At 47.2% G+C, this 22,938-nt stretch overlaps 1 protein-coding gene across 1 annotated transcript; it reads left to right on the top strand.

Moving 5' to 3' along the window:
• Window positions 1–1,382: 1,382 nt before the first annotated feature.
• Window positions 1,383–22,756, top strand: Sft2d2 (SFT2 domain containing 2). The gene is made up of 8 exons (XM_005370108.2): window positions 1,383–1,483; window positions 7,013–7,099; window positions 7,304–7,389; window positions 11,913–11,994; window positions 12,965–13,000; window positions 13,093–13,151; window positions 15,093–15,122; window positions 17,857–22,756. Exons 1-8 carry the CDS (start codon window positions 1,421–1,423, stop codon window positions 17,894–17,896), a joined length of 483 nt encoding a protein of 160 aa, XP_005370165.1. The 5' UTR covers window positions 1,383–1,420; the 3' UTR covers window positions 17,897–22,756.
• The last annotated feature ends 182 nt before the right edge of the window (window positions 22,757–22,938 follow it).

Genomic DNA, 22,938 nt, shown 5'->3' on the forward strand with positions numbered 1-22,938 from the left:
CGTTGTCCTCAAGGTAGCAGAGAAGAGGGAGCTGCCCAGGTAGCCTGAAGTCCCATGCACTTGGATGGAGTTGCCTTTTGTCTCAAAGATCTAAGACAGGAGGTGCAAAGAATCTCTTATTGGGGCCAGTTATTAATAGAAGGTTGTATAATGTAAGGTGCGTGAGTGTGAGCTCTCAATAAGATGTATTCGTATGTCTTAAAGTATCTGTGTGTATGTGTTTGTGATTTGCAAGTCTCCTAAAGCACTGCCCAAGAGCAGAGCCCTGCCCTGCCCTGCTCTCAGGGGCACTGTGATCCTAGGCCATGGAGGGAGATTAAAGAGATGGTTTTTCTAACCAAACTCTTATTCCAGGAAATAGAGGAGGGTGGTCCATGCTTTTCTCAGCTAACACACACAAGCCTCGCCTGCTGGCTTGTCATGGTAATCTGGTGTACACGGGGCTCTGTGAACAACTCTTGGCTGTTATCAGTCATTTCTAACAGGCCTAACTTCTTGGTCAGTATGTGGATTCTCCCCCAGTGTTGGAGGGAGTACGGAGGAGGTCTGAGTGATCTTTCAGTGGGTGCTTCTGAAGTTCCCTTTGTGGCCTCCTTTCTCTTTTTGGGAAGCAGGGACAGTGCTGGGAACTGAACCGAAAGCCTTACACATGCTAGGCAAGCAGTATCTCACTGAGCTACACCTCGGTCTCAGTGCTTTTCTGAGCCAATTTAATCTTAGGATCGGTCTTCCAGATTTCCCCAGCAGCTAGTGTTCCAGGAGAGCAAGCTTTCTGTCTAGTCTGGAAGATCCCGTGGGTTCACACGGATTCTGCTACGTAGCCTCAGTAATGCTTCAGCCTGATCAGAAGTAAGGCATTCGCCAAAGACAAAACTATCTGATTCTCCTCAGCCAGTTTGTCATTTGTTCTTAGGCGTTGTTTAGGTCATATCTCCCGAGCCATTTCCCCTAGGAATTAGGTAGGAATTGCACACACATTGGCACTGCTCCAACCTGTTGCACGCTGACTTGTTCCAGTTGGCCTGGATTGTTTGATTTTGTTTTTGAAGATCTTCTGCGGTGCACACAGAACCATCAGCGGATTAACTTCAGCATCTGTGGGTAAGTCAGCACAAGGCCTGCCCTGAGTTTTTCCAGGCCCTGGCACGTGGTGGTGCTCGGCGCCGGAACGAAAGCGTGAAGCCCGGGAGAGCAGCCAGTTAGGGGTTGGCCAACTTCACCCAAACTCTCCTGGTCCGGCCCGGGTCACCCCGAGGAGCTGGCGCCGGGGGCGTGGCTGGCGCGGGGCATGCCGGGCGGGCAGGTGGGCAGGTGCCTGGGCGGGGCTCGCCGTGGTTGGCGGCGGGCGGAGGGGCGGGGGCCGCGCACCCGGAAGAGCCGTCCGCGGAGCTAAGGCGACAGGCGGCGGCTGGGGGCCGACATGGACAAGCTGAAGAAGGTGCTGAGCGGCCAGGACACCGAGGACCGCAGCGGTCTGTCCGAGGTGAGCGCAGCCGAGGAAGCCAGGGTTTCTTGGAAAGTTGCCCTGCTCCCTTCCCGCCCGCGGCGCGGAGCTCAGCCGGGACACTGCCACAGGTGGCAGCGCAGGGACTTTGCAGAGGGCGTGGCTCCCGAACCCTTCCCTACTTCCTCTCGGGAGAACCGGGGGCTCTGGAGGAAGACCCCAGAAATCTGTGCGGGTGGGAGCGTGGGCCTGACCTGCACCCCTGGGCCTGGCCCCCCCACCCCCGCCGCCCCCGCTCCAGCTGGGCCGGCCGGGGCTCTCCCTTTGGAGCCGGGTGAGGCCGGCGGCCTTGGTGAAAGGAGCCCCCCTCTCTGGATCGCGGGCTGGCATTGGTTGTGGGGTGTGAGTTCCAGACCCGACCTTATGCGGACTGCATAAGTAGTAGTAAGACGCCGTGAACGGCTGGTTGACAGGGACCTACCAGGTCTCTGAGTCTCCAAGGTTCATTCCTAGACTAGAGATTCCCAAGCACCCCGGAGACTGCCAGTGTTTGTTTTATTAGTGGGACTTTGATGGCCCGGAAACTTCCTAGCTCCAGAGCCACCGAGAATGTCTTCTTTTAGGTGCTTTGGGAGTTTGTTTACGTTTTCCTTTCTCAAGACAGAATAGTGTTTTACTCGGTGTATTCTTAGCCCCGGTTTCCCTTCTGTGAAACAAGGGTGTTGAACAAGATTATATGGTCCCTTTTCTTTGGAAACCGAGTTCCTCTCAAATATTTAGTTATGTCTCTCGTGGTTTTCCCAACATCCTGCTCTCACTTTTGTGGTTGATTTTGTTCTGAGTTTTGTCTTTGCAAAAACACAACCTCACCTCAAAGGGAATAAGTTTATTTTGAAGCCAAGTACGAGCGACAGTGGCCCCAGGACAGATTCAGATTACTGCAAATTCAGTGTTTCAATAGGACAACAGTTGGCTAAGTTTTTATGGTAACAGGACAAAGTACTAAGTCAAGGTACTTGCTAAATGGATCCCTGGAAACACGATGTAGGTGGTTAGAGCAGCGGGGAGGACCCTCAGCTGCAGGTCCTCTCCAGGCTATCTGATGGGGCTCTAAAGCCCCTGGTTTGTGGAAGCCTGGGTTGTGTTAATAAATAACAGGTGGGCAGGATATGGCAGCCGGAGGTTAGTTGCTGTTCGATTCCGGCCCTGCAACTTCCCAGCCTCTCCACAATCATTAGAATTAGAACGAGTAATTTTTTTTTTTTAATTTTAAAATTTCTGGCCTCTTGTGAACTTTCATACGATGAAGCCTGAGGAAGCCCCGAGACTTAGTCGACCCTCATGGTCATGTAAAGATAAACTCCATAGACATCAACAAGCTGTTTTACAAAGTTGGGGCTGAAGGGGAGACACTGGGTGTAGTGCTGGCCTTGGGGTGCTGTCCCTCTGTAGCAGTGGGTGGGTCTCCAGGCGTGGCTAGGGTAGCACCATTTGAAAACAAATACAAAGTCCCCCCCCCCAACCCTGCCCCGCTACCCCCACAGGGCGAGTGTCTGTGTGCAGTGAAGGGCTTTAACCTCCTCTTAAGAGCACCATGTATTCCATCTGTTTTTAAAGGACCGTGGGCTTCGCTCTTGTTTGAAAACATCGCCAGTTTCCTCTTTCCTCCTAAGATTCCTGTTGGTCTGCGTCATTGTGTGGCACTGCCCGGTCTCCAACTCTAGGAACTTTCCTGTAGCCAATAGGGTTCGTTGTCAGGGATGTTCTGGCTTGGGAATCACTTACTAGGTCCCGCCTCTTGTTAAGTACTAACTAATGTGGTCACACTTTCCATGGTTTTGAGCCTGGAAAAACTGGAGGATTCTGTGGCGAAATTCCTGTTTGTGTGGTTAGCTGGATGAAGCTGCCTTCAAGTCTTTTCAGTTATATAACCTGAAGAGGTTGCCAGAAAAGTTAGAAAACATTTTATAATTTAATGCCAACTATGAAAGTATGTCTTATTTCTTCTGTCCTTCCCAGGTAGCTGTAAAGTTGGCAGGTCTCTTAGGCACAAGCCGTCTATGATAAGTCTTCTAACTGATACCCTGTCATCATAAACACTCTCAAGTCCTGGTTTCAGTGGAGCCCTTTCTGAAAGAATAGACTTGGTGTGTCCTGGAAAGGGTTCTTGGGACCAGGAAGGTCTGAGTGTGTCTGATCATAACACGCAGGAATACAGCAGCGTTCCTTTCTCACCTCCGGATGCCTGTCCTATCTGCCTGGACAGTCCTTTAACAATGGCTCTTGGCAAGAATCCCTCTACCTTCTCCATCCTGGAGTCAAAGGGCCCTTTGTGCATGACTGCTCGTGAGACAGCTTGTGATTCCCTGCATTCCCTTCAGGGTCTACCCAGGTACTGTTTTAGCTGTGTTGGTTTTGGAAAAAGCTCTGCTAGCAGAGTTCAGAAACTACAGCCTAGAGAGAGAGTTTCCGTCAACTGAATCTGCTTTCACAAATTGACAAAAAGTCTTTCCTTTCACCAAATCCGTTTAGAAGAAGGGGAACCAAAGCTTCCTCCTCTTTCCCTGACCAAGTGTCAGCGCACACTTACAGCGGAAAACTTGGTGACGAATTACCTCTGCTCCCTGCCCTCCCTGCTAAAGAAAAGGTAGCATTTATACGGGTTCATCTTGAGACATTTCTTGAACACAGTGTCACTCTTGTATCTGAGGGTTAAAAGCACAATCATGCTTTGGGAAGAAATGCTTTCTCTGGCCAGTGATTTTATTTTTCTTTTTGGTTTTTTGAGATAGGGTATTTCTGTGTAGCCCTGACTGTCCTGAAACTCTCTCTGTAGAGCAGGCTGGCCTCAAACTGAGAAATCCATCTGTCTCTCCCTCCTGAGTGCTGGGATTGTTTGCCTCCACCATTGCTTGCCTAAATAACTAGTGCCAGTTTCCCAGTCCGCAGGGAACAAACCCAGCCTCCCCACACGACAGGCGGGGATGCTCACTCCTCTGCTAACGAGGATGGCTGTCTTGTGTCAGTGATTTTACTCTCTACAAGGGCGTGATTCTCACTGTCTTTCTCTGACTCTGGAATGTTCTGAATGTCAAGACTAGTTCAGCTTTGATACTTTACAGTTTCTCCACCTAAGCAGAACAAGGTTGGCCTTTCTGAGCATGGCTGTTGGTGCCGTGACACTCAGTAGTTTTCTTGATGCTCTGTCCCTTTTCCTTCACATGGCTTCTTGTTTCCACCTTGGCAAGGCCCATGCATGGTAGGAAGAGTGGGAGCTGTTCATTTTCTTCTGTGCTTGGTGGGAATTGCATGGATTAGTCAGAAGAGGTCTAACTTGATTGTCCAGGGCCTGGTGAATCCTGGCAACAACATCGTATGGTTACTTTAGAGCCAGGGAAGCTGAAATAGACTCTTCAAGGTGGACAAGTAGCCTCTGCTTGGAAACACAGGGCTCAGTTGTCAGGTCCTAACATTGTAGTGCATGCCCTCCTCCTCTTTAATATATATGTATAATATATGAATTATATATGTTAAGTATAAGGAATGAATGTGCACACTCATATATTTGGAGAGAGATTACAATCGCGTTATTTCCTCCTCCCCTTTCCTCCCTCCAAACCCTTCTATATATTACCTCACCCCCCTGTTCACTTTCAAATTCATGGCCTCTTTTGTTGCTGCTGCTGTTGTTGTTTTGTTGTTATTGTTGTGTGTCTTACTACATACATAAATACCATGAGCTCAGCCTGTATAATGTTATATATATATATAATATATTGTATGTATATGTTTTTAGGGCTGACCATTTGGTATTGGATAACCAGTTGGTGTGCTCTTCCCTGGGGAAGACTGATCGTCCTGCTCCCAGCATTCCTTAGTTGCCTGAAGTTGCCTACTGTTGAAGCTCCTCAGGTTTTCCCCCTTCCACATTAGCAGGTCTGTTGGTGGTGTCCTTGTTCAGGTCATGCGTAGGCAGCTGAGTTAGTGAGACTTCAAGGGTGTAGCTTCTGACTTTTCTAGGAGACATAATCTTACAGCAGGCTCCCTGTTCTCTGCCCCCTCTATCCGCAGTAGCCCCTGAGTCTTAGATGTGTCTGTTGGTACTGGCCTCCTCCACTCTGCATTTTGATTGGAATGGTTTTCTGTAATGGTTTCTGTCTGTTGCAAAGAGAAGTTTCCTTGTTGAGGGTTGAGGACTACACTTTTCTCTGGGTGTAAGAGCAAATATCTGGAATGTAGTTAGAAAATCTGCTGCAAGCCTCCTTTTTGAGGTGCTGGAGATGGAACCCAAATTTCTTGCTCATGGTAGGACTGTACCATTGAGCTACACCCCTAGCCCATCCCATCCCTAAATGTGCCTTCTCTTCAGGGTCACACTCTGTGCCAGGTTTCTGCAGGTATTCAGTGTGTTCCTATGTGTGGTGATGCAGCGTCACAGGGACTCTATGGAAGTGGGGAGAGAGAGCCATTTTTTCAGTGACCTAAGTATCTTCTCTCAGGTGGAGGTTAAACCTTTCCGGATAGTAGTTGTTACACCTCGGGAGCCTCTTGGTCTCTTCCAGCTTCTGGTTTGACAGGTTGGAAACAAGTCACTGAGCCAGGGCTAGTTAGGGCCAAGGGAGTGGTCCTGCTCCCCTGCCTTCCTCCATCAGTTTGGGTGGCAGTGGAGTAGGCGGTCTTTCTTGCTTTGTGAAGTTGAGCTGCCTATATAAGGGGAGCTTAGTTAGGTGTGTAAATGCGGACCTGGCTGTGCTGATTGGGTTTGATCTCTCAGTGGCAGCTTCCTGTGTCCATCTGTGGGCAGTGAGCCCTCCCGCATCTTAAGGACAGCCTAGAAAGGCCTGTGGCCCAGCAAATTGTCATCTTTGACATGGGAAAGGGCCATTGAGATCTGCTCTCCAGCTCTTCTGTATTAGTAGTTTCCCTGGAAAGTTTGCCTTCCCTTGGACGTAATGTAGAGGAAGCATTAATTGTGCCGAGAGTCAAGATGAACGGATAGCGATTAATTAGCTAGGATCTGGCTAACTGTGACTGATTTAGCTGTTGCTGGCATGATGTAAGTAAGAATAAGTAGAAAGGATGTGTCCTGGTAAGTATGAGGGCCTTCTCCCTCTGAAGTGCCAGGAATGTTGCGGCAACTTATGCAGTTGGTAGGAGAGATGAGAAAGCATGGCCAGTGGACCAAACTGCCTGAGTGTCTGGCCCTCGTCTTCTCCAATGACCCAGGCCCTCCTTCCTTTGGTCCCTCCCTCCTTCCCTCCCTCCCTCCCTCCCTCCCTCCTTTCTTCCTAATTTATTTATTATGTATGTGTATAAATGCAGGTGGGCAGCCCTGGTGTGGAAGCCGGGGTCAGCCTGCAGGACTCCTCTCCTGCTTCCTTTATGTGGTTTGTGGTGATGGAACTTAAGTCATCAGGTTTGCACTTCAAGTCCCTTTACTTGCTGAGCCGTCTTGCCAGTTCTAAATACCATTTCTCTTGGCCTTTAAGACCATTTCTGAATCAATTGTGAGTTTTCTTCATTTTCACTAAATGTGCATGTATGTATGTAACTGTTTTGAAACTGCAGGTTGTGGAGGCATCAACGCTGAGCTGGGGCACCAGAATAAAAGGCTTCATCGCATGTTTTGCTATAGGAATCCTCTGCTCACTGCTGGTAAGATTTCCTTCCATCCACTGCCTTTTCCTCATTCTCTGCTTTATTCTTTTCCTTTTGCCCACTTTTCTCTTTGATGCTTCATTAAATTGAATGGATAAAACGGGGGTGGGGGCAGTAGGAGGCAAGGAGGGCAGCTGTGTGCCTCTGGTGGGCGTGGCATTGCTGTGCTTACATACACGTGTCCTGTTGTTCCCCCTCTAGGGTACTTTTCTGCTGTGGGTGCCCAGGAAAGGATTGAGCCTCTTTGCAGTGTTTTACACCTTGGGTAACATGGCATCAATTGGGAGGTAACCATTCTCTTTTCTCCTTTTTCCAACCTTGCTGTTTATTGGATGGTAAAATATCCATTGTGTTTGAGGGAGGGGAAGATGAATGCTTCATCTCTTTAAGGAGTTGGAAAGAAGGAGAGACAGTTGGCACAGATCACATTCACATTCTCTTATTTCAAAACATCCTATATCTTGGTTTACCTTTTACCCCTGGGAGAAAGCAGGAAGTGTGTGACCACTTGTTCACATGTGAGGGACTACAGCACAGAGCGCTGGTGCTCTGTCCCCACGGTACATGGTATGGCCAACTCTCCCTGTGTTGGTTTCCCTACCCTCAGAGACTGGATGCAGCCACTGCTTCTAAAAGCCACAAGGCAGGCGAGTGACTGTGAAACTGGGAACTGGTTATTATGCAGTGCCAGACCATCCTGGGCTTGAGGCTCAGGCTCCTGTGTCAGGACATCTGATGGGTGCTTTCCAGGGGAGGTCAGCCATTCTGCCTACGTCAAGTGCACAGACACCCCGAGTTGACCTCCTTCACGTGGGTGCTTCAGCTACACCTGTGCAGGCAATGCCAGCCCTGCCTCTGGTGGGAAATGCTGGCCTGGCCCTGTTAGAATGAACTTCAGGAACCTAACTGGGCAGTCATTCCTTCCCTTACCCTCTCCCTCCCCATGTTTCTATAAATGGCTTCAGAGTCCTATGGGGAAAGGGCTCCAGGAGTCCAAGTTTCCCCATGTTAACTCAGCCATAATAATTCAATTGTTGTTGTCTTTTTTTCTTTTCTTTTTTTAAAAAAAACATTTATTTATTGATTATGTATATAGTGTTCTGACATGTATGCCTGCATGCCAGAAAAGAACACCAAATCTCACTGTAGATGGTTGTGAGCCACTTGTGATTGCTGAAAATTGAACTCAGGACCCCTGGGAGAGTAGCCAGTGTTCTTAACCTCTGAGCTTTATCTCCAGCCCCATTTTTCTGTTTCTTTTTTTTTAAATATTTTAATTTATTTATATTTTTTTGTTTATGAATGTTTTGCCTGCCTGTATATCTGTTTGCCACATATGTAACTGGTGCCTAGGTATAAATGGAAGTTTCTGTCCTGCCTGGTCCCACAGCCATTCAGTCCCAAAGAAACACATATTGACTTATATTAACTATAAACTGTTTAGCCCATTAGCTCAGGCTTATTATTAATTAGCTCTTACAACTTAACCCATAATTCTTGTCTATGTTTAGCCATGTGGCTTGGTATCTTTTCTCAGTACATCATTCTCATCTTGCTTCCTCTGCATCTGGTTGTGACTGACTCTCTGCCTTTCCTCTTCCCAGAGTTCTCTTAGTCTGTTAGTGCCACCTATACTTCCTGTCTGGCTACTGACCAATCAGCATTTTATTAAACCAATATAAGTGACAACTCTTTACAGTGTACAAAAACATTATCCCACAGCACTGTGGCGGTCAGAAGAGGGCATCAGATCCCCTGGAATTGGATTTAGATAACAGTTGTGAGCCACCATGTGGATGTTGATAATTGATCCTTGGTCTTCTGCTAGAGCAGGCAGTGATGTGCAATGTCCTTCTGTGTATATGTTGCTTTTATTGGTTTATGAATAAAGCTGTTTTGACCAATGGCTAGCAGAGTAAAGCCTGGTGATAAATCTGAACAGAGATATATAGAAAGAGTAGGCGGAGTTGAGGAGATGCCATGTTGCTGCCGAAGGAGGCAGACGCCATGTAGCTGCCCAAGAAGCAAGAGGTAAGAAACCACAAGCCTCGTGGTAAAATATAAAATAATAGAAATGGGTTAATTTAAGATGTTAGAGTTAGTTAATAAGAAGCCTAAGCTAATAGCCAAACAGTGTTGTAATTAATATAGTTTGTGTGTGATTATTCAGGTCGGGCGGCAGGGAAACTAAGAGCAGCCTCTGTTTAGAAAATGGTGCCCAAAGACAAGAGCCTCCAAAAGGTCTCCGTTTACAAGCCATCTCCCTAGCCCACTGTTGTCTTTCTTACTTGGCTTTCTTTCTCATTCCTGTGGCCGTTTGGCCCCGCTGATTGACTTTGGACTCACTGGGTAAGCACTGCCACACTGGAATTTGCTCACCAGCGAGCCAGTGACACAGACGGTAACGTGAAGGGAAGCTCTGAGAGAAATGACTTGACAGCGGGTCAGGGATGGTTTCCTAGCAAAGGTGGTACCCGGGCTCTTCTGAGCTTCGTCCATCTCCTCCTTCCCTCAGCTGCACCATCATACTCCCCTCCTTTGTACCTCTTCCCAGGCTCTTTTCCTCTGAGTTCTAGAACCTTTGTGTAGAGCCCCCCCCATGTGGTTCTCTGCCTCCTCTGCAGGCGGAATCCTGACTTGGTGCTTCTGAATCTCTCGGCATCTCTGCACTTCTTTCCCCTCCATTTTCTTTGTCTGCGGCCCTGCCCATCCCTCTGCTCCCCCTTTGTCATTTCTCATTTCCCAACTTGCTTATTTGTTATGTCCTGCCTCTAATGTCACCTCTTGTGTGAAGCTCTGCTGATTACCACCTCCTTCCTGGAACTGGCGACCTCCTCTCCAGGGTTCCTTCCATGGTGTTTGTGTTTCCGTGACAGCACAGGTAGTGGTGACTGATGCTGCCTTGAAGCTTTCTCAGACACTAGCTTTTGTGGGTTTGGTTTGGGCCCACAGTGTGGGGCAAATGTACAGCCTGAGTCTAATTATACAGGTATGTTGTTTACTTCGGAAGAACCTCTGGCAGTTCTTTTTTTTTTTTTTTTTTTTTTTTTTTTTTTTTTTGGTTTTTCAAGACAGGGTTTCTCTGTGGCTTTGGTGCCTGTCCTGGAACTTGCTCTGTAGACCAGGCTGGTCTCGAACTCACAGAGATCCGCCTGCGTGACAAGGAGCAGGAAAACTATTTACACAGCCTGAGAGCCAGGCACATCCATCGGGAGGGCACGGAGCCGGTGTCTGGGCGCTGGATGCTGGAATGCAATATGGGGTGACCCTAGGTGCCTTTTCCCAAACAAGGGATATTGGGGACCTTTTGCCTGTGCCCTCTGGACCATCATCCTCAGGGTTCCAGCCTACACATAGCAGAGGCTGCCTGTTGTGTCAGGGGCTGCTCTCCTGTAGCTGAGTCTGCTCCTCTTCTACTTCACGGTCATTTTCCAAGACCTGGACAAACCAGAAGAAGAAGCAGGGGACTAGGAGGGATGCCCGGCTCAGAATGGCCTCTCCCCGACGCCATTCTTTCCGGAGAAATCAAGCAGGAAAAATAATAGAGCTGCAGCGCCATTTTGAAGACTCGTATTTTTTTCCTTTCCAACTTCAAATATAAAGTTAGCCGAGAGAAGACAAGATGGCGTGCGCCACCACCGCCCGGCCCTCTGGCAGTTCTTAATGGGACAGGCACCATAGCCATAGCACAGCAGAGGGAAACAGGGAGGGCTGCGCTGTTGTTTCTGTGTTTTACAAGGAGTTTCCGACTTTACACAGAATCTATTTGTACACGCATGCCTTGAATCTGTTGCTTAGTCTGTTTGGTAAAGAGTCTCTGAGCTTGGAGACTTGAGCTCAGAAGACAGCTTAACTTCAAAGAGGGGCAGACCATTGCAAACAGCAAAAACAAAACAAAATATGCCTTTTATTGAATGTTCAGTAGTTAATGTCATCTGCCATCCCTTGTAGTGAGTGCCAGCTGTAAGAAACTCCCACGGTTTATCATTTGGGCAGTACTTCTTCATGTGACTGAAGAAGCCTGGTACCTGTCCGTGCTGTGTTAGGTGTGTGTATCTGCCTCCCTTGTGATCACTCCCGTTAGCTGCCTCTCAGGTTTCCTTCATACAAATTCATGCAAAGGGTGCCTTTAGAATAGGTGTGGGTTAAACACGAGCTTTTTGGATTCCCCGCTGTGTGATTTCAGATCGGTTAGCTAACCTCTCACTTCCATGTCTCTGACATAGGAACAGAAACACCCATCTAAAGTGGTTAAGGGGCTGAAATGAGTACTGTTTGAACACCTGACATTTAGCAAACATTCAATTGTAGTAGATGTTACTTTTATCATCACTAAAATTCCTGGAGAGTATGAAAGAAGAGAAGTGTTCTGTTTTCGAATGTTAGCATTCTAAACCTGTAGGATGTGCTTTGTGCTTCTTAAATCTGGGCTCTTGGTTTGTTCCTGTGGGTATATAGTCAAGGAAGCAGTGCATCCCCTCCCAGAGAGAGAGGGAGAGAGAGAGAGAAAGAGAGAGAGAGAGAGAGAGAGAGAGAGAAAAGAGTTGTCCTTGCTCTTATATTAGTTGGGTGACCTTGGTTATGTAATCCCTTGAGCTTTTTTTCCTGTCTAAAATGAGTGCACTAATTGTCTCTACTTCATAGGTCCTTGTTGGACTAAATGAGGGCAGTGCACAAAAGACATGCAAGCCCAGTGCCTGGCAAGAACTGCTTGTGCTAATACTACTCCTGTCATTGCCGCAGGAGCTCTTGGGGAGGTGGCTGGTTCCTCTGTTCTGACCTTAATGGCTTGTGTGTGTTTGCCTCTTAGTACCGCCTTCCTCATGGGGCCATTGAAGCAGCTGAAGCGCATGTTTGAGCCTACGCGTCTGATTGCCACAATCCTGGTGCTGGTAAGGGCAGACTGCTTTCCCCATAGGCTTTATAGGTGGGGGTGTGCCTTTTCTTTTCCTTTTTAATCCTGGGAATTAAACATGGTCTTATGCATACGGGGCTTTCTAAGTTTTTCAGGCTGGCCTCAAACTCAGAGATCCACCTGCCTCTGCCTCCTAAGTGCTGGGATTGAAGGCATGCGCCACCACCACCTGACTTGGAAGACTTTATTTCTATCCCATCAACCCAGAATATATCTTTCTTTTTTGACCTAGTTATCCATGTATCTGTCAAATCTTTCCAGACCCCATTCTCTAGATTCCAAGCATAATCATCAGTACTGTGTAATTTGTACTTGATTGGCATGCTTGTAATTTTAGTTTAGCTTGTGTGTCTCTCATTCATTCACACAAGAGTGTTTCCTAAGGCCATGGCTGTGTTTGCTATTTATTGGTATCTTTGAGAGTGCAGTGTTGGACAGAGTTCCGGGCACACTGATTAGGGAATTAGAGAGCAGTGTGATGACAGCTATGGTAGGGACCGGAGCAAGCAGTGAGTGGCTTGTTTCCAGCTTCAGGTATAGATGGCCTGGCAACTCTGGTGGAAGACTTTCCAGGAAAGGACACAGGGCAGTGTCAGGTGACAGGTAAACAGATCACAGCTTCCTGGCTATGCAATCGACAGCTCGCTCGTGTTGACCTCTGTTCTCACACACCTTTCCTACTCCAGAGGTAAGGTTACAGAGAGAGGTTGTGGCCAGCTTACTTTCGTGTCTTGAATGAGAAGATTGACAAGTTAATGACTGATCCAGAATGTGCTTTTCTTTGCAGACATTTAGGGAGAGCTTAAATGTGGAAGGACAGCCTGCCTTTTCCAGTCTGCATGCGTGTTTATTGTAGAGTTGGGTCTCTTTTCCCGACACAGACACGGTTGTTTGGATGGGTTAAATGCTTTGAACCACATAGTATTAATGAGTGTTTTCTCTTCTAGTTGTGTTTTGCACTTACCCTGTGTTCTGCCTTTTGGGTAAGTGTGAACTTTAGTCTTCTGTGACCGTGACCTTTTTGGTTTATATCCTTTGTCACACACTTTCCAGTAACTGTGTCTTTTTTTTTTAGTGGCATAAAAACGCACTAGCGCTCATCTTCTGCATTTTGCAGTCTTTGGCCTTGACATGGTAAGTAACACCAGTGTCCCTCCCCCACTCCCAGCCCTGCCTTTGACTTGTGGTGGGAAAGGAGAGAAAACCCGTGTGTTGTGGGTTAGAAGGCTAGGAAAACAGAAGCTCTTGAGTTGAAGTTGTCAGTAAGGCAACAGAAGTCAGGCTTCGGAAGGCAGCCAGTTGACTTGGCCCACTGCCAATAGACTGCATTAGTGGTCTTGAATGGTCACAGAGGCCTCAGACCACAGCATTTTTGCTGAGCTCATGGTCAGTTGTCAGATACACAACTATTACTCAGCTCCTCACGTCCGGAAAGTGCAGTTATTATAAAGGCTGGTAAAAAGAGGCTAGGAGTCAGGTAGAGAAGGATGCTGCTGGGAAAATCAGTGATTGTGATGGAATGACCGTTCTGTAGAAGGTCAACAAGGGCATTGTCAGCTGAGCTGAGGGAGCAGTAGGTAGGGAAATGAAAATCCATGTGGATGTAGGGTCAGCATCCTCACTGGATGTGGGCTGGCTTTGAGAAATTTTAGGTGAAGGTTAGGAGATTGTAACCCAGAGGCCAAGTGTAGTATAAAGGTGACCAGAGACATGGCTTTTTTAAAAAAAGTAATTTATTATGTATATAGTGTTCTACCTGAATGTATCCCTGCAGGCCAGAAGAGGGCACCAGATCTCATTACAAGTGGTTGTGAGCCACGATGGTGGTTGCTGGAATTGAACTCAGGACCTCTGGAAGAGCAGCCAGTGCTCTTAACCTCTGAGCCATCTCTCCAGCCCAAGACATGACTATTTAAAGCCATAAATGCAACTGTAGGTTCTTGGCTCTTTAAAACTGTGTAACACCTAAGGGAGATGTGTGGTGGCACATATCCCATCCGAGGCATTTCTGTGTTACTTTGAAAGTCCAATCCATGAGTAATGATGGCCGACAGAATAGTTTCAGTCAGTGCTATTGGGGATAAAAATGTCTGCTAGAATACAGAGAAAAGGGAGACTGGGTGTTTTGAATAAGCTCCTGGCTGGTGAGCACCTAGCTAGTAGAAATGGATCATAGGAGTGTAAGCTTGATCCCATCTTCCTTTTGGAACTTTGACCTTCTGAAAAAATACTCTTGTCAAACTGCCTTTCAGACTTCACCGTGTTCACAAGTTAAGTGTGTGCACATGGAAAGTGAGAGGTGTGGGGAAGAATGGTGCCTCGTTTTAATAGGAGACACATTTTGCCAGTAGGTACTACAAGGGCCTGACTTGATGGCTTGTGTTTCTGCTCTGGCTTTCTTCTGGGTGCAGAAATTGGTACCTACAAATACTGCAAGTCAGTTCCAAGGAGTCAGCCTTCCTCTGGGCTCTGGAAAATGGTGATTCCCTTTGAACTGAATATTAAGTCTGACCAACTTACTCCCAACTGACACACAGGGCAGGTGTCTCTCCCCTGCACGGTTTTCTTATAGGCAGTGTGGCTTGGGTTCTTGAAATGTTGTGCCAGGGTATACTCTCATCTATAGAATGGTAGGTAGTGGCTTTTTTTTTTTTTTTTTTAATTTAGTGGAGCAGATAGAACATTGACCCCACCTGGGTCGAAGTTAAATAAATTCTTTTGCGAACTTACAAAGCATTAGATCACAACTGGTGAGGGTTTCATTTGCAGTTTCTGACAATAGGACTCTGATGCCATATGGGCGTCAGGAATGTGCCTTTTTCAGGTGGTCACTACTGGCTCATGTGTTAAGCAGTACCACAGGCAAGGCCGGAATCAGAGGGGTAATTGTTATATATGGCCCCTTTGCGCCATTCTCTGCCACAAGGCTACTTTCAGAGCAGAGGTTTATGTGATGTGTGAATGCATACAGGCCAGTAGAAATCACTGGGTGCTCCTAGAGCTTCAGGAGCTTTCTGCTGGGGGTGGGTGGGTTCTGCTCCCTTCATTCACTTTGATCTTTGCGTTTCTTTGTAGGTATAGCCTTTCCTTCATACCATATGCAAGGTAAGACTAACTTTGTATTTGGAAATAGGGATTCTTTGATTTGTGACCCACAGTGTGTTTACATAGGAGGACTTCTAATTTTTTTAAAAATATTTATTTTTAGCCGGGTGATGGTGGCGCACGCCTTTAATCCCAGCACTCGGGAGGCAGAGGCAGGCGGATCTCTGTGAGTTCGAGATCAACCTGGTCTACAGAGCTAGTTCCAGGACAGGCCCCAAAGCCACAGAGAAACCCTGTCTCGAAAAAACAAAAAAAAAAATTATTTTTATTTTTATGTGTATTTTGCCTGCACGTATATTTATGTACCATGTGTGCATTTCCTGTGGCGGTTAGAAGAGGCTGTTGAATCCCCTGGAAATGGAACTAATAGATGGTTGCTAGCTGCCATGTGGGTGCTGGGAATTGAACCTGGGTCCTCTGGAAGAGCAGCAAATGCTCTTAATGGCTGAGCCATATTTCAAGCTCCTGCATATGGACTTTGGTTTGGAGATTTTAGTTTAGTTGCAGAAAGTGCATGCTATTTTATTTATCTGTACTAAACTTCTTTGAGCTAGATAGGCCCAGGTCATGCATCTGCTTGATAGATTACTATGATAAGGGGCATGGTTCTCCTGATCTCATTGTTCAACTAGCGATGTGCTGGCCAGGCTATGAGTTCCTGGTGTTTGGGGCACTCTAGTCAGAGAAGGTGAACTGATGCATATTAATATGCCTTTAATCTGTAGCTTTGAGGTGGTCGTTTGAAAGGTGATTAATTTAGTGTAACTAAACAAGGGCTTTGGGGTCCTTAGTGCCTGTTTTCTTCCAGGGGCTCACTCAGGAAAGGTTTCAGAAGTCTAGAGGGAAAGCAGGGCCAGGATTCTAGAGGACCAGCGCCTCCTATTTAGCAATGTGAACTTGGTGACTTTATTGACTTCCAAGACCTCAGATGAGACATTGATAAGTGGGGTGGGTGGGGCTGGTTCGTCCCCAGAGGCTGGGCGTTTGTTTATTAACCACTTTTGATGGTGGGCTTTTCTCATTTAGTCATAGGACCTTTGCCTCTGATTCCATTCTAATGAAGCCACTTAATTTTATTCTTCTCAATCTACTAAATAAAAATATTTTCCATAATTGTGCTGAGGAAATGAAAAATTGCAGGGACTGGGAAAGAGGGGGAAGCCATGTCTTCCGCATTCCAGATCTGCTGCTAACAGTGTTCTGAATGTGCTGGGGAGCACGGCTAACAAGCCCACAAAGCGTCCCTGTGTGCATGGGAATATTACAGGGACGTAGCAGTTGTGAAATACTGCCTTTGGGGCCATGAGGAACATATTCTCAGAAGAATATGGGCAGGGTTTTCCCAGGAGCTGGCTTGCTATTTGAAATAAGCCAAGGTCTGCTACATCTGAGCATCTATGAAGTATTTATCTGTTTGGCAATAGTTTGACCATATCTCGTAGGTCCCTAAAGTACCTACATAATTTACTGGGCCCAGCACAAAATGAAAATGTGGGTTCCTCCTTTTTAAATGACCAGAGCTCCGTATAGCTGGAGCTACCCACACAACTGGACTCACTCAGTGTCCTTCCTCAGGGGTTCAACACTGATCAGGATGGGAGTGATGGAAACATTACAGTTCTTTTTGAACTCAAGAGTTTTTGTGTCGAGCAGTTGCATCTTCCTTTAGCAGGGAGGGAACCACAGTGAGTTCCGTCTGGCTTCTAGAATGGTTTTCTCTAGTGTCCACAGAGCAGATTATACAGCTGAAAAGGCTTTGAAACCAGGTGAATTTGTCAAATGGGTTAAACAAATCAGATGGACTCCTCTGCCCAGCTTTTCCGACCCTCAGTGTGTGTGACCTGGCAGGAAGGGACTTATTTTGGCCATAAACCCCCTTACTTTACTTACAGAGTACTCCTGGGACTTCAGTATGCAGCAGACCTCGACAGTCCACTAGAGTCTTCAAGACAGGTTCTCTTATGTAGCCCATGCAGGCCTCAAACTCGCAATCCTTTTGCCTCAGCTCCCTGAGTGTGGCATTACATGCATGTGTCACCATACATGGCTCCTTGATGACTTTTGATGTTAAAATTCATGGCCTGCTCAGGCAGTTGGATTTACTCACCTCATGTGATCCCCAACACTGTACACCAAAACCACAGTATCAAACCTGGGATGGGGTGAGGGTGAGAGCTTAGGGTTCCTCCTTACAGCCAGGTGCAGTGGGGGAAGAGAAGAGGTCTACCTGCACAGATAAGCTATCTGTTGAGCACCCACTTTTTGCTTACCGGAGCTATACTGAATCCCAGGCACTAAGTGAGCCTGTTATTAATGCACAGTAATGTTAGTATACCCAGCTCCCTGTGCCAGGGAGCTCCTGGAGGTGTTCCTGCACAGTCTTCTGCCAGTGCACTGTAGCCCTCGTGACTACCCCTTGGTGATCTCATTGTGTTCTGATTGACTGATGTAGAAATGCAGCAAGCATTTACTACTCCCCAGGACTAGTCCTAGGATAAGTGAGCATGTCCCATCTGTCAGATGAGAGAATTCAAACTCCAGCCTGACCAGTAATTTGCCCAGGAGAAAACTGCTAAGAGACGTTGGCACTGCAGGTGACGAGTGGTTGGTTCTGCCCTTGCAGTTTCCTCCTTCAGCAGTACGGTACCCTGGGAAATGCTCAAGAACTGTCTTTGCCATGGTGGAGCCTTTGCAGTGATAACGTCCCGTTCATCTCCGTGTATTTCCTTCCTAGGGATGCTGTGAAGAAGTGCTTTGCTGTGTGTCTTACATAATGCATGGCAGTCTGCAGAGAGCGCCGCGGACGGAAGCTGGTGGACCGTCTTGGAAATGCCCTCTGGACTCCGTCTCACAGACACATGCCTTTCACTTGCAGCAACGTGGTGTTTGCAATTTGGACATTTTTGAGGGTTGCCCATGGGAGCAGTCATGAATCCTAAACCCCAGTGTCTGTAGCACAATGTGAGGTTCTGTGGCTAGTGTAGGGGACTCTTCCTTGTGACCATTTTCCTCTCTGGATGGCATCCCACCAAGTTCTCGCAGATCAGACTTTGTTTAATAGCAGCAGATAAGCTGCAGGAGCCACTGATTCCCAGGTGGTGGCAGGAAGGCCTAGCAGATATTATAGGGTTCAGCAGGAAGGGCAGAATTTTGAAGATTTGCCCCTCACCAAGGAAACCATTGTCACCACCTCACACAGTATCATCCCTGGTGTTTCTGCCCTTCCTGCAACCCTGGAGAGCCTGCCCTGGGCACACTGCCCTCCTGTGGACTGCACCGTCTTGTTCAATCACAACTGGCTATGGAATGTCTTTTCTAGTGTTGAGTGGGATTCTTTCTCTTGCCCTCCCCCTCCCATGTCTCTTGTCTTGTGATCTTGGGACACTGCTTGATCGAGAGTGAAGTAGTGGCCTAAAGAACTATTTGCTTTTGGACAGGAGCCACCAGAAAGTGAAAAACCTTCATGTTCCCTGCTCTGTTTATTTTTCTTCATTATTTATAAATGTTTACTTTTATTGATTGTATTTTCCGTTCTTCACTGGAGTTGGGCCAAGGAAAGTGCATGGGAAGACAGATCCCTTGTGGGGCCAGCAGGAAGTAGGCATGCCAGCCAAGTGACGGTCAGTGCTCCGGCGTTGACACTAAGCCTGAGTGTCACTGCAAAGACAGCAGCCCGCAGGTGGTCATGTCTCAGCCTATGCCTAGCCATACACACAGTGTTCTTGTGTTGATGATCTTATCTGGTCCTCATGGGAGCCATGTGAGGAAGCAGGATTGTTGTCTCACTGTACAGTCAAAGGACCAAGGCTCAGATGGGTTCCATGTCACCTGACCATAGCTGTGACAGGGTCAAGCCAGAGTCCTTGTCTCCTTCGTGATGGCAGCTCTGGTCATCTCTCATAACCCTTTCCTTGTTTTGATCATCCTAGCCTGTGCCTTTTCTGGTTTCAGCATCTATGTTACCTGTGCCATGCTCTATCTGTTCCCCCATCTCACTTTTTGCAGCTTCCCTCTGCATCTATAGGATGGCCACCATCCCGTGTCACCTGCAGCTGCTCTTTGCTTCCCAGGCACCGTCAGAGTTCCTGGTAATCCAGGTTTACCCTTTGCTCTTTGTGCAAGGCCAGATCTACTCCGACCTCTGCTCTGCCACCCCCAGACCACAGGTGGTGAGCACTCATCGCTTTGGTCGTGTGGCCAGTTGCTGAACTGTGCCTAGTAACTCTGTCTTTTCCTCTGAGGGGAGAAGAATGGATAGACAGATTAGGGCAGAGGGCAGCCCAGCCATTCCAGATTCTTTCCATGCTGCTGAGGTACCTGTGAGGTCTTCAGCCTTTCTTTAGTCAGGAAAGAAAGTTATATACTCCCCTCTGGCTTTTTGAGGCACATTCATATCCTAGGAGCCTTGGGAATCAGTTCGGGTCTCAGACTGGCTTAGGTGTCAGAAGGAACATGAGGAGTTTAAGGGTGCCCGTGGTGCGTAGCTGACATGAGGCTAGGCTTGTTGCTTCAAGCTCCAACCATCTTGGAGTCATGCACCTGAAAGGCTGACCCCTCCATGCCCTTGTAAGTGACTGGACTTGAGTCCAAGTACCTTTTAAAGATGTTAGAAGGGCTGAATAGCTTACTGTGTGAATGTGGGCAGATCTGGGTGTGAGCTGTGGTCCGGTCACATGTTGGTTGAGTCCTTTGAAGTTACCTAATGTGGTTCCTCAATTTCCCTGTTTCAAAATAGTGGGCTGACAAGTCGTGCTGGATTGTGGGAGGATGCCAGGGACAGATGACTGTATCACGTGCTTGGTAGGGAGCCAAGCAGAGGGTCTGTGCAATAACCGATGACCCCTAACACTGGTGGGATGAATGCTGGGGCAGCGATCTGCTTAGCATACTTAATATTGGTACGTTGCTGAACCAATGTATCTGCCGTACATTATCTCATTGACTGCCAGGTGAGAGAAACTGCCTCCGTCATCATAAAGCAGTAGCTGCCTCAGTTGCTCCCAGTAGCAGGGCATCAGTGAGAAGGCTCTCGGTGGGAGATTGTGTCTTAGATAATCGACAGCGGGTGGCCAGTTTGCCGCAGCAGCTTGACTCTGGACACATTTAAGCATCTTTTGGATGATCATCCTCCAGTATCCTCCAGACTTCCAGATTTCGTCTTTAGTTGTCTTATCCTTTGGTTGTTTCCTCTCCTGCCTTTACTGGACTGTGGAAGGAAGAAATCCATTTCAAATCTGCTAAAGTCTTGTACCAAGCCAACAGCATTGATTAGAAGCAACTTAGGGAGGGAGGCTGAAGTGGAGAATTAGGGCCTCTGGTGCTGACTGGTGGGAGTGTCTGTGTCTTCTCCCCTCCTTCATACTCCTCAGTCCATTGCCTGGTGAGGGGGCACCACTGTGTTTGGGGAGTGATGAAAACCGCTGAGTGACCTTTGTAGAGGGGAATGTGATGCTCAGTCGGGCTGGCTTTCCAGGTTTGGGACGCCTCTGGCCCGAGTGCTGTCTTCCCTGGGCTGTGGTCAGTAGAGTGCTGCACTCAGAACCATTGTGCTTTCTGGACCAGGAGAGTAGCTTAGGGTCCCCGTGGCCCCCTCTGCCCCAGGCTGACTATTGGGACACTGTGAAGGTGGATTCCTGCTTACTGAATTATCTCTCTCGCAGACTGACAGGCTTCCCTTTTCATAGACCAAGCCCTGAGGAAGCTTTTGTCTCTCCTGCTCCCCTGTCTGGCTGCTGCTCAGACCCCAACTCCCGGCATCTTGTCTTAGAGAAGGGGAAATCCCACTCCCCGCTCAGCATTTTCACTGTGGAGATCGTTGCAGTGCTGGGTGTCTATGTTACTCTCATGGTGACTTTGTGCCACCTTCCTTCCACATAGTCACTTTAGGCCAAGAGAATAGGGAATGAAATCAAGAAATGCATTCCATATAAAAATTACTTTTTAATGCTCTAGTGCAGTAGATAATTAGCAGCGGGGCAGTGTCTGAAGCGTGGAGGCTACACTTGTTTGGGGCTCGTTTTTGCTATCCCCATAGGTGATGAGTGTTGCAGTGGACAGGATGAGACTTGGTGGAATGAATTGGGCAACTGAGGTGCACCCTCAGTTCCTCTCTGTGGAGTTCCTCTCTGGTGGGCACCCACCCTCTGTTTACTCTTCCTTCTCTCTCTGTTCTACTCTTCTCGTTAGAGTCACTTACATACACTTCACAACCACGCCTAAAACTGATTTCCTGCTAATTAAAGAAAAAAGGAAGGCCAGTGTTTAAAAACGGTATGAAGATGTTTGCTAGGCCTTGTGGCAGGTTTTGCTTTTAGTTCTTCTTTTCTAAGTGCAGTATGTGCTATACCTCACAGATAATATCCTCTTAAAAGTAAAGGAGCTGTAGCTGAAATTCAGTGCAGGCACCCGTCTGTGTGTCTTTGTATCTGGAAGGCCAATCGCTTAGGAAAAGGGTGCTGATGTGATCTTGAAGTACCTGCCAATTCATGATTTTATGATATTTTGAGATCTTGCGTGTTTTTAGGCTAGTGAGCAGAGACGTGCAGTGGAGTTTGTTTGATCTCAGTTCAGGGTGGGGTTTATAGTTCCACTTTGAGTATTTCCAGCCCTGCTGTGACAAAGTGTGAAGCACTTGAAGTAGCTACTGCTTAAGCTGTGCCACCAGCGTGCCAGGCTTCTGTTGCAGTGTGGCAGACGGTAAGTGGCAGAGCCTTAGTAACATAAGTTGACGACATAAAATGACATCCATCCTAGCAGGAGCTGGTAACTGACTGCTAGGCTTGGACATGTACAAAGTGAGTTTCTGCAGGTTGGCTGATCTGAAACTAAGGAAAAATAGGTCCAGTAGATAGAGATTCTGTTAGAGATGGGAGAGGTCAACCCATGGTATCCTAACTAACACTGTATGCTGTGTACTCAGATAATGCTACTACATGCTTGCTTAGAATGCATGTAGTCTTGGGTTCAATCTCTAGAAGTGCATGCACTGGCCATGGTGGTAGAGGATCTGGAGTACATTAGACCCTATGTTAAAAAAATTAGGAAAAAAAATCAAATGAAGTCTCAAGTTTGGGCTCTTGCACATGGCTCTTGTCTGTTAAATGTCCAGCATTTTTTCCCTGGCCTTTTCTATTGTGTTTGCTTAACTTGAATAAGGAAAGGGGGGAAAATAGCCCCCTGAGCCCTGCCTTTTCAATTTTATTGTGAAATCGATAGTGAGGGCGTGCAGAAGCCTATGATGGAGGCACTCTTATCCTTGCGGCTTTGGCCACCTGGGCGCACTGCACAGCAGTGAACCAAATCCAGAATGCTCATGGTGAATTTGTATGCCTTCAGAACATTGTACCTGTTCTGATACAGTGAACTTTAAAACACTTTGTTAAAACAAATGAAACCATTTTTATAATTGTGTAGCTGTAGTTGATTTTGAATGTTACTAATTGCATACCTGAATTTTTATATTCAAAAATACATTTTTGAGCACTGCCTTATCTATCTTAAGGATCTGTTTCATATAATATTTTCTTTTGCTAACTTATTTCAAAGAGAAAGAGTGTTGCTAGAGGGCTATCTCTCCCTTTCACAGTTTTTTCCCCCTGTTTCTTTTCGCCAATAAACATAGCATCGTGATCTTTAACAAATCTAGTGTTGTCTCTTTTTCATGTCTGTTTCTCTGGGACTCACTTAGCCAAACAAATATAAGTTGATGTCTTAGTGTGTAATACACATTGTAGGTATGTTAAACTCCCTACCCCTATATACACACACACAATTGCTATATGGTCTTTTTCTCAAACAAATTAGAGCTTAAAATTGA

The sequence above is a fragment of the Microtus ochrogaster genome, unplaced genomic scaffold (assembly GCF_000317375.1).
Source record: "Microtus ochrogaster isolate Prairie Vole_2 unplaced genomic scaffold, MicOch1.0 UNK70, whole genome shotgun sequence".
NCBI classification, from domain to species: domain Eukaryota; kingdom Metazoa; phylum Chordata; class Mammalia; order Rodentia; family Cricetidae; genus Microtus; species Microtus ochrogaster.

Coding starts and splice junctions, on each gene's coding strand:
- Sft2d2 (XM_005370108.2), top strand. CDS start 1,421: ATGGACAAGCTGAAGAAGGTGCTGAGCGGCCAGGACACCGAGGACCGC. Junction 1,484..7,012: donor ACCGCAGCGGTCTGTCCGAG/GTGAGCGCAGCC, acceptor TTGAAACTGCAG/GTTGTGGAGGCATCAACGCT. Junction 7,390..11,912: donor AACATGGCATCAATTGGGAG/GTAACCATTCTC, acceptor TTTGCCTCTTAG/TACCGCCTTCCTCATGGGGC.